The following is an 11,574-nucleotide window of genomic DNA, read 5'->3' as shown; positions in this document are numbered from 1 at the left end:
TAATGATTTTAATTTTATTTCCAAATTCAATTTCTACTTATTTATTTTAATGAAAACAAAACTAAATTTTAAATATCAAAAGAATATAAATTGCGAACCCCACAAAAAAATCAATTGAGCTTTTTTTACCACTCACACCCTTATTGAATTGTCTCACAATAAATGAATAAATAAAATCAAAGAATATATATTTATGAAGAAAATGACTACATCACATAATGAATAAATAAAATCAAAGAATATATATTTATGAAGAAAGTGACTACATCATAAGATAAGATTAAAGTAGCTCAAGTTATAAGAAACAAATAAGATCACTCAAACGCTTTTCTAAAAGCAAATAATTTTGCAGCAAACAAATAAGATCACTCAAACGCTTTTCTAAAAACAAATAATTTTGCAGCAAATGATTATATGAATTGTAATAGTTTTCTTCCTCACCAAAGATATGTTGAATTTTGCATCAATATCAACATAGAAGAAACAAATATACATCACTCACATTTTACTTAATAGAAACAATTTCACATCAAATATTTATATCTTTGTTAAACATATTTCCTAAATGAAATGATTTTGCTTCAAATGATTTTGTCAATTGAAAAAGTCCTCCCTCAACTAAGATATGATACTTGTTGATCATGTGCAAACCCATTTCCAATTATTAATCTTTCACTATCATTGGCATCATCCTCCTCTTCATCCCAATTCGTTGTTCTGTAATATTTTACATATAAAATCAATTGAATTATAGCAAGCAAAATACCCAGTCCATTAGAAATCTGCAAACACCAACAGATAAATTTAATTAGTAAATGATGGTAAATGACTAATATCATCATGCAACACATAAATATATACATTAAACTTATCTGTTTTTAGTGGATATGGGAATGCTGAGCTTAGTGATAAATAGAAGGAGTGATTCATAGAAAGCAATTTTAGAAATGATGACTTTAACTTCAATAAGAAAGCAGATGCTGAAATGAAGCTTCGATTTCAATCAGAAAGCAACTTCAGAAATGATAAAATGAACCTTCAACATTAATCAGAAAGCGATTTGAGAAGTTTTGAGAAATAATAAAATGAAGAAAGCAACTTCTTCAACCAGAAATGGATCTAAAAATGATAAATGAAACTTTGATTTTAATTAAAATATAATTTTAGAAATGATATAATAATGCTTCAACTTAAACGGAAAGCAATTTCAGAAATGAAGCTTCGAAAATGAATTTTAGAAATGATTAAAAGAAGCTTCGACTTCAATCCGAAAGGAATTTCATCAATGATAAAATTAAGCTTCAACTTCAATCCAAAAGCAATTTTGAAAAAAAAAAATTAAGATTCGAAACCTGGGTACACCTCCTCATATAAAAGTTCAATCATTATAACAGTCTACTGATTTAGCATTAGAGTGAAACCGTCTACAGCGAGTATCAGAATAAAAAGAAACCGAATGAAAGAAATTGTTGAGACCTTAAGGCATACTTACAGTAAGAAATATGTCGAAATGAATTTGAGCATAAGCTGTCCAAACGAGAGCATTAGCCAAGCCAAAGATAGACAAGGGAAGTGGCATACGCTTGACACTCTTTTTTACAATCACACCTCTCTGTTCAACCAGAAGAAGCAAATAACGTTGTTCTAAACCAGAAAAGAAACGCAAATCCAGTGAAATATGTTGTTAAAAAAGGGAAGTCAGAAGTTACCATGATAGACAAGGGGGAGGCGTACATAGCGATGCAGGAGAGCATAGCCAAAGCTCCAACAAATAACGATCTCCTCTCATGACTGTGAAACGCCATTAATGTCACTTCAGCAGCTGCCGCAAAGGAAACGAGCAGCATCACGACTGCCTTTTTTATCTTACACTGTTAATTTAAAATTAATCATAAAAAATTCAGTCCTCACACCTTACGATCAATTTGGATCTATATCTGGAAATGAAAATATTACCTTTTCAATTTCAGATCTGGAAATGAAAATATTACCTTTTCAATTTCAGGGGAGTAAAGAATGAAAATGATGATGTAGGAAGATTCAAGAAGAGCTCCGGTGGAATTAACGGTGATGAGAGGGAAACTGTGCGGATGAACGGCTGGGATTCCATACAACAGCCAGGCGAGGCAGTTTGAGAGTGCAGCGATGTATGGCAGACACGAAAACCGCCTCGTCGACTCCGATCTCCACACCTTGTAAACCGTTATCCTAAAACGGAAACATTCTTGGCTCATTTAGACGTTAAATCAGAGAAATCAGACAACAAAGAGGAAAAACAAAGAGAAGATATTTACAGCGGGGCGAGGAAAAGAGATAGACAGGTCACGTTCCCTGCACCAGAAGGGAAATCCGCCATTAAAACATAATTTCAAGCTTTTCTTGACAGGAATATAAATATGATCCAAAAAGTGTCATATATTAGTGTTATTGTTAGTGCTGTGATGATTACCAAGGATGCCGAGAACTGTACGAGCTGTATCTGGCGACTCCATGACTGCAATTATCTACAGAGAAGATTAAAATTCTGAGACTGCAAATATATTCTCCGGACAGAGAGAAAGCAGAAATGGTTTTGTTGTTTTGGGTGGTGTGAATATGTAAGAGATGAGTGGTATATATCAAGACTTCTACATTTTTGTTTAGTCATAACTAAGAGATCTAAATTGTTGAATTTATGTGTACTTTTATTTTGCCGCCAAACTTAGTGTGAAAAATGGTGGATATTATGTGTTGTGTTTTAGCGGAAGGTTGTGGATTGCTGCCATTTGAGAAGAAAGAGTCTGTTATTTAGAGTGGAATTCACAGGTGAGAGTCTGTTATTTGTTCACTGACGAATTGTCGCTTTCAAGTCGAAGAAGAGACAAGAAAAATGGTATACAAATAACGATGAAGACATAAGTTCTTGTGCCCAAGGAAGGTAACTATTTGAGTAGGAATTCTTTTAAGCGAATGAGTCATATTTTCATATTCTTATAGTCAAGAAGATCAAGGTCTAGTAATGCACAATAATATTAATGGTTTTGCTAGATTTTACTTATTTGAAAGAAAGTCTAGTTGAAAACTTTTTTTATCGTATTGTTTTATAAGTTATATGTTGTACATACGATATCTAATTTTTTCTCATTATTTTGATAGGTTGTATGTTATGTGTATGATGTCTATTGTATGGTAAAGTTTTTGTTAACATCACTATTTATTATTTAGTAAATTATATTCAAATTTCTAGTTACAAAAGTGACCCAACCTCTAGTCATAGTTGGCAAGAGCTTACACCATGCAACCAATTACACATGACCTCAGTGGGTGGGAGTCACCAATACACTACTTCAAAATCCTCTTCTCATCATTCAGTCCTCCACCACAACTACCAAGATATTCCTCTTGAATTAAGCACTTGTATACATTGATTAAGTGTACCTTCACGAAACATTAACTTGAAACTTAATTTGTTAATAAAAAGATGATCAAAGCATAAGCAATTATCAAATCAACACACTCAAAACCGTCTCATGTCTTCCTAACTAAAATAACTAATAATGTTCTCAATTAAGCACACTTGTGACAACTTATAGAATGGAACTTCAATGATCGACATGCTTCTAAATGCAAAATTGACCTAAAGTAAACTAATTAAGCTAGGAAATTTCAAATGCCCTAAAGAATTCAATACAAGAAAAATACCTATAGTTATGATGCTAATGATAATGGATGATTTGTTGTAGAAATACTTGGTATTTATAGTTTTTCCCAAGCCTTAGGGGTAGGGTCAACATTAAGGACCAATTACTCATGGTGAGGAAACTTTCATTTAAATGGTTTCAAATGAGGGGACAACCATTTAAAATGAGTGATCAAGATTACAAAGCCAATTTGAGTGGTTGAAATTGAAAAGAGTTTTGTGATCCATGTGAGCAATGTCTTCCATTCCCATTGGTTGATCCAATTTTGTCCTCAAGAGGGAAATTATATTTATTAATTCATTTAATTGATTTATTTTAGCCAAGTGTACCCATGGAATGGATTGAATTTAATATTTAATTGATTAAGTGAACTATGTAATTAATTAAAATCAGTTACATAACTAGTTAATAGCTTTGATTTGATTTAATTCTTTTTTCTTTAATAATCAATAAATATGCATTTTGCTCATAAAAAATTAATATTCAATTAATTTGATCACTATGAAATGATTTACCTTGATTAAATACCTTTGATTTGATAATGTCTTAATTAAATTATTCTACTAGTTGTAGGGTGTCTACGAATGCCCCTCTTTTAACTAATGTGCTTTGTACATTGGTTCAAAGAATGTCCTATTTGGCTGATCTCACTTGATTCTCGATGATTTGATGCTCAGTTGATACAATACCTGATTGATAGAATCAAATGATTATAATGCCCAATGATTTTTAAATTTTTTTTCATTCAATGTCCTTGTTTTAAAAAATTACCTTGATCCAATTGATTTTGATATTTTCCACTTTGATATAGATTATCCACCCCCCTTAGAAATGAAATTGAAATGATTTGAGGTTAAGTTTGAAAAATAAAGAGAGTTTCAATTTTCTAAATTATGATAAATGATCAGTTATGAAAATAGTGTTTCTATAGTACTTTTGAAGTTGTGATGATAAAAATTGCTATAGAAAACTATCCTAGTTGAAAAATTTGCATTAATAAGGGTTAAGGGTTGAAAAATGCCATTTAGGATGAAAATTTAGGTTTAAAAGGGTTAAAAGTCTAGTTTTACCCATTTATTTTCACTATTCATCTTTAACATTTCCCTCTAAGCTCTGATCCTACAAAGATGTTTGTTCAACTCTAAGAGCATAGATTCGAGTAGGATCACAGATCTCAGTGTCCAATAGAATATGGTGTGACCCAGGTATGCCGATTTAAACCTTCTCAATTTCCCAATTTTTTATTTTATAGCTCAAAATTTTAATTTATGCATTAATTTATATTTGTGAATACATTTTTACTCGTTTCAATGCCTTTAAATTTTTTTTGTAGTGGCCCATTTGAAAAGATATTTATCGTGTTACATTCTTGGAATAGTGTGTTTGATAAATCAATTAGTATATTTGATTAATTAATTAACACTTTTGATTTTTTAAGTATTTTCAACACTAAAATATTGCTTTTCCTCAAGTTTTGCAAATTTTCAAGCTTTCTCAGTTGATCGAGTGTTAATCCATGTTGTTTGTGATGTTTGACTACCTGATTAATTAGATTGAGTTAGATCAAATTCCAAATATGGTGAAGGTATAAATTTATGTGTGTGAAGTGCTTTGAAACCAAATATTTAATGTTCAAGTAAAATTGTTAAGTGATGTTCTTTCTAGACCAATCTGATAGGTCAATTTTTTTTAATATGTTGATAAATTTTCCCTTCTCATGATCTAAAGTAAAATTTTTTTTTCTCATGATAAGCGATTAGCTAGGTAGCTAATTTGGTTGAAACTTAGATTGATATAGGATAACCACTTTGATGATGTCATTGATTTGATTGCTATAAATTGAAAATACATACAAGGGTGTAATCTCTATGTTTGAGGTTTATATCCCTAGCTCTTCAAGTCGATAGAGAGATTTTCATCCCAAGATCGATACATTATAGATAGATGCAATATCATATACCTACTAGATATACAAGCCAGTTTTGGATGAATAAATGTTAACTCACACTTGCGGATGAGCATTGGTACTCATGCTACAATACATTCCATCTTCTACTTGGAGAGATGACTATCACATTAGAGGATATCTATCTCATATTGAGGATTTTGATGGTAAAAATTTTTGTATACTATGATTAGGCTATGATGGACCAATTAGTAGATGCTTGTTCATAGATCCTACCATAGGAGATGATTCCATTCTATTGAGTTGGATGTTAATATATGAGACACTACGAGCAATCTTAGTGGCATTGATTTTAGGATTTTTATTAGCACATCAACGAGGACATGGTTTTACATTTGGATGGGGATGCATCCTGGAGGATATGATTTCTCACCCATAGAGATTTACATGGGGTTCATGTGTCCTTGCTTAGCTATACAACGATCTGCATTAGATAATTTATAGATAAAGTGCTACCTTATGAGTAGGAGTAGTTGTTTTATAGATTTGGACATGGGAGAATCTTCCCATCATTCATCCTATTGGTATATGACAAAGACCATGGGAATTACTCTACATACATGTCTATGGGGGTATCATTGTTTGGACTCAGCTGGGCAAGGCCAACTATTGGATATGCATGATTGATAACCTAGATGAGGTCATATGGAGACCATATAGATATACATAGTTGTGGGTTGAGGATGACAATGATATGATATACTTTTTCATGCCTCGATGGTTACTCAATAGGATAAAATCTAATTACATTAGTACTATCTCTTTCCATACTCATTTTGTAATGATATTTTGTGTGTTGCAAGTACATCTAGATAAGAATAAATTTGGAAAGACATAGTGTCAAGTAGATTATTTGTACTAGTTCTTATAATCCTTGATAAAGAAAATTCAAGGGGCATTTGGTTAGAACTTTTAGAACTTACAAAGATGGTCTAGGTGTGAAAAATATCATTTGAATATGAAGCTTTATATTTCAAATAAAATATGAGAGGGTCCTTAGGTACTTATTCTATATTATATATCTTATAGTATTGTGTCATACTTTGCCAATCAAAGTAAGCCATTAAATGCAATAATTTTCACAAAATACTTTATATTTTATATAGATAATAAAAGTATGTATATTTTAAATTTTAAAAATAATATATAAATTTTTAATATAACTTTTTTAATTAAAGGAAAAGCGATTTTGAAGGGACCTACAAATTTCACATAAGAAAATAGTCCAAAAAGAAATATATGGTTAACTAGATGTAGGAACACAACAAACAAATAATACAAAAAATAGGAAACCAAGCCCAAAAAATTGTAATATTCAATTTCCTATATTATACAACTATAAAATAAATATTTACACATTTAAAAATAAAATTATTTTCCTAATCAGTCTTAAAATTAAGAGCCACCAACTACTTAATGATACCTTTAATTATTTTTGAAATTCAATTTGTACTTACATATTTGAGTAAAAAAAAAACTAAAATGTTAAATATTAAGAGAAAATAAATTGTGAACCCAAAAAATATGATTGGAAAAGTAATCAAACAATATTTAAACCTTTCTTACCATTATTGAATTGTTTGTATAATAAATAAAAGACTATGTCATTTGATAAGATTAAAGTAACTCAACTTACAAGAAACAGAACATCACTCAAACACTTTTCTAAAAATAAGTAATTTTACATGAAATCTTTATATATATTGAAATAATTACAATAAAGGGTTTTAGTATTAGATTGTGTGTATAGTTTTAGCAGAAACGTTTTGAATCAGTCTCTCTAATCTATCATCAAGATGAAAGCGAGCAAGAGATGTAATAAAAAATATACTCTATGGTCACGCCTCTTGCTTAATTTAATCTAAAGATAGATCACTGAATTTGATTTAAAAAGTTGATGTTAAAAGTATACACAATCAAATTCATAGAACTTTTTTATTGTAATTATAGTAAATTGTGGAAATCTGATCTCCCAATTCAAATAGTTTTCTTCCCACCAAAGACATGTTGAATTTTATATCAATGTCAACTTAGAAGAAACAGTCAAGCAATTTTCTTAAATGAAAACAGTTTTTTTGTCATTCGGAAAAGTTATCTCCCTTAATGCACATATGGTACTTGTCGATAGTACACTTATTGACAATGTCGAAACAAATTTCAATATAATCTTTCACTACCATCTGCATCATCCTCTTCTTCATCCCAATTTGTTGTTCTGTAATATTTTACATATAAAATCAATTGAATTATAGAAAGCAAAATACCCAGTCCATTAGAAATCTGCAAATACCAGAAGATAAATTTAGTTAATAAATGACTAATATTATAATGCCACGTAGTATTATGTGTATAAAGCTTAGGTATCTTTGGTGGATATGAGAATGTTGAGCATACATATAGCTGAGCATGGTAATAAATTAGTGAATTTCCATTACTAATGCGAAAATAGATAAGATAGATAGATAAAATGGACCTTGGAAAGCAACTTCAGAATTGATAAAAATAAGCGTCAACATCAATCAGAAATGATAAGATGAAGTTTCAACTTCAATCATAAAGCAATTTCATAAATGACAAAATGAAGCTTGAGTTCAATCAGTAATAAATTTTAAAAATGATAAAATATAAATTTGACTTCAATCAAAAGCAATTTCAGAAATGATAAAACAAATCGCTATTTCAGAAATGATAAAATAAGATTCGAAACCTAGGTTCACCTCCTCATACAAAAATTCAACCATTATAACAGTCTATTAAATTAGCATTACAGTAAAACAATCCACTGGGAGTATTAGACTAAAAAGAAACACAATGAAAGAAATTGTTGTGAGATCTAGGCGTACTTACAGTAAGGAAAAGGTCAAAATGAAATTTAGCATAAGCTGTCCAAACGACAGCATTAGCCAAACCAAAGATAGACAGGGGAAGTTGCATGCGCTTGACGCTCTTTTTTACAATCACATGTCTCTGTTCAACAACAAGAAGCAAATAACGTTATTCCAAACCAGAAAAAAAACGCAAATCCAGTAAAAAATGTTGTTCAAAAACAGAAAATAAAAGAAAAGGTAAGTTACCATGGAAGACAAGGGGGATGCGTACATGGCGATGCAGCAGAGCGTAGCTAAAACCCCCGCAAATAATGTTCTCCTCTCACGACTGTGAAACGCCGTTAATGTCACTAAACAAAGTTCCGTAACAGAAACGAGCTGCACCCCTAGTACCTTTGTTATCTTACGCTGTTAATTAATAAATTAATCATCAAAGATTCAGTGCACATTCTTTACGAGCATTAATCTAATAGATCTGGAAATGGAAATGATATTACCCTTTCAGGGGAGTAAAAGATGAATATGTTGATGTAGGAAAATTCAAGAAAACCTCCGGTGGCATTAATGGCGAAAAGAGGGAAAGTGTTCGGATGAACGGCGGGGTTTCCATACAGCATTCAGGCGAAGCAGTTTGAGAGTGCAGCGATGTATGGCAGACACGAAAACCGCCTCCTCGAACCCGATCTCCACACCTTGTAAACCGTCATCCTAAACGAAAACATCCTTAGCTCATTTAGACGTTAAATCACAGGAATCAGGCAACAAAGAGGAAAAGCAAAGAGGAGAAATTTACAGCGGGGCGAGGTAGAGAATTAGACAGGTCGCGCTCCCTGCACCAGACGGGAAATCCGCCATTAAAACAAAATTTCAAGCTTTTCTTGACAGAAATGTAATTATGATCCAAAAAGTGTCATATATTATGTCTTGTCATGATTACCAGCGATGCCGAGAATTTTACGCTTTGCATCTGGCGACTCCATGAGGACTGCAAATATCTCCCGAGAAGATTAAAATTCTGAGACTGCAAATATATTCTCCGGACAGAGAGAAGACAGAAATGGTTCTCTTATTTTGGGTGGTTGGAATATGTAAGAGATCAGTAGTATATGAAGACCTTTACATTTTGTTTAGTTATAGCTAAGAGATCTAATTGTTGAATTTATCTGTGCTTTTATTTTGCCGCCAAATTTAGTGGGAAAAATGGTGGACATTATGTGTTGTGTTTTAGTTGAAGATTGTGGATTGCTACCATTTGACAATTGGGAAGGAGTGGAATTAACAAGTGAAAGTCTGTTATTAGGATGCGAGAGTCTGTTATTCAGTGTAGAATTGTCGCTTTCAAAGTCGAAGAAGAGACAAAGAAACATTACCATGGCAGACAAATAACGATTTTCTCTCCTGAAAATGAAAATCTGTGTAAAGAATTATTCAGTGCTCTCTTTTTACCGGAAAACCACTTGGAGCTAACACATTAAAATCAAATCTTAAAAATTTGTCAAACAGTTCTTGGTCTAATGGTGAAGTTGAAAGGTTCACAAAGAGTCTATCATAGATAAAGTCTTGGAGAGTGCAAGGTTCCAACATCTAAAAGGGATGAGGCCGGGATTGTGCCCCGGTCGAATTTGGTGGAATAGATAAACCTTAGTCCTTGGTTCTTAACCAAAGAATCTATACGAAAAATGGTGCACCTCCAAAAAAAAATAAAATCTTAAAAATTCAATTATCTTCTATCACGTAAATAATAATTAAACAAAAAAGTGAGATAGATAGAAGACAAATCAATCACTAATATTCTTTTAAGGAAAATCTAAATTCATGAGAATAAACAAATATATTGTTTTTGATAAGGCGGGGAAAGGGCCCGGAACTTGAAGAACAACAAATTACAAAATAGTAGCCCTGCCTTGGGCCATTACAACCAAGCAGTAGGAAATAATAATTACGTAAAAAAAGTGTGAGAGATAGAAGATAAATCCATCACTAATATTCTAAGAATATTCTTTTAAGGAAAATCTAAATTCATTAGAATAAGCAAATATATTATTTTTGATAAGGTAGGGAAAGGGCCTTGAACCTGAAAAACCACAAATTACAGAATATTTGCAGTGCCCTGAGCCATTATCGCCAAGCAGCAGGCTAGAGCATCATAAACCAACATAGTAACCCATAGTTGCATCAAAATTTATCAAAAACAACTGAGAGCAAAACCATTCAAACTAAACTATGATCCTTCACAATATAAATAAATAATAAGTTGTTTAAGGACACCATAGATCTAAGCCTACTAAACAACTTGCTTAAACAATAATTAAACCAAAACTTAGGAATCGTAAAGTTTAGCCAACAAAAGATATTGTTGTAACAATTGCCTAGCATAAAAATACTAAATTCTAGAGTATCATTAATAACATAAACACCTCTGAAACTAGAGGTAACCAAAAAAAGAAAAATCCAAATAACAACAAAACTATCAAGCTTTCTTGATAGCAATCCAGTCCTTCTCTAGTTGGTAGAGCTCATTCTGCCAGTCGGTAATGTCTCCCGCTCCCTGATCCTCTTTCTTGTTGTCTTTTCTCATTTCCCTTTCCCTTGTCAGTGACAACGCTAAGAATAGTTATCTCTAGGATCTCATGTGAAATTTTGCAAAGGGTTGAGGCCATGACACCCAACTCAATGTTAGTGATCACCTCTTTGTATATTTTATCCTAGGAAGCAATTTTACTTTGCACAATATCCAAATGGTTGGTGAGGCTGGTTTCCATCTCATTTATCCTATCCTACAACATAACCATTTTAGTCTTACCTTTATCTTGCTCATCTGCTTTGTTGTCCTGAATCCCCTATTTCCAATCCTCGTCCTTGGTGGGGTTATCCTAACTTGGGGTAACCACTCCCAAATTCACCTCAATATGCACCTCTTCCTCCTCCCCATCATAGCTTTCCTCCTCCCCTTCTGCATACTCTTCATCTTCTGAATTTCTATCCTCATGATCATCAAACACCTCATTTTTAGCTTCCAAGAACTTTAATTCTTCATTTGCAATTTTTGTGTCTTTTTTGTCCTCTCTCATATTCAATTATTTCTTCTTTTGTATGTGTT

General features: G+C 32.0%; 2 protein-coding genes across 5 annotated transcripts; both read right to left on the bottom strand.

Moving 5' to 3' along the window:
- Nucleotides 1-224: 224 nt before the first annotated feature.
- Nucleotides 225-3,710, bottom strand: LOC149549751 (bidirectional sugar transporter SWEET4-like). Of its 4 annotated transcripts, none has more exons than XM_089794961.1 (8): nucleotides 3,682-3,710; nucleotides 3,245-3,433; nucleotides 2,450-2,504; nucleotides 2,295-2,331; nucleotides 1,992-2,208; nucleotides 1,710-1,871; nucleotides 1,493-1,612; nucleotides 225-782 (listed from the first exon to the last, which is right to left on the bottom strand). In XM_089794961.1, the coding sequence occupies exons 3-8, from the start codon at nucleotides 2,490-2,492 to the stop codon at nucleotides 615-617; spliced, it is 747 nt and encodes a 248-aa protein (XP_089651087.1). In that variant the 5' UTR covers nucleotides 2,493-2,504; nucleotides 3,245-3,433; nucleotides 3,682-3,710; the 3' UTR covers nucleotides 225-614. The 4 variants fall into 4 exon arrangements, with proteins under 4 accessions (XP_089651087.1, XP_089651086.1, XP_089651089.1 ...); XM_089794960.1 differs by having other exon boundaries at nucleotides 3,245-3,417; XM_089794963.1 differs by lacking the exon at nucleotides 3,245-3,433.
- A 3,603-nt stretch (nucleotides 3,711-7,313) lies between these two features.
- LOC149549750 (bidirectional sugar transporter SWEET5-like) lies at nucleotides 7,314-9,554 on the bottom strand. Its single transcript, XM_089794959.1, has 6 exons — nucleotides 9,412-9,554; nucleotides 9,268-9,304; nucleotides 8,972-9,182; nucleotides 8,721-8,882; nucleotides 8,494-8,613; nucleotides 7,314-7,926 (listed from the first exon to the last, which is right to left on the bottom strand). The coding sequence occupies exons 3-6, from the start codon at nucleotides 9,089-9,091 to the stop codon at nucleotides 7,804-7,806; spliced, it is 525 nt and encodes a 174-aa protein (XP_089651085.1). The 5' UTR covers nucleotides 9,092-9,182; nucleotides 9,268-9,304; nucleotides 9,412-9,554; the 3' UTR covers nucleotides 7,314-7,803.
- Between the last annotated feature and the right edge of the window lie 2,020 nt (nucleotides 9,555-11,574).

Source organism: Cupressus sempervirens, chromosome 7 (genome assembly GCF_028749045.1).
Source record: "Cupressus sempervirens isolate cs-2001-9-10 chromosome 7, ASM2874904v1, whole genome shotgun sequence".
Classification (NCBI taxonomy): Eukaryota; Viridiplantae; Streptophyta; class Pinopsida; order Cupressales; family Cupressaceae; genus Cupressus; species Cupressus sempervirens.
Note: the sequence above shows the minus strand (reverse complement) of the source record. Positions and strands in the feature narration are given on the sequence as shown.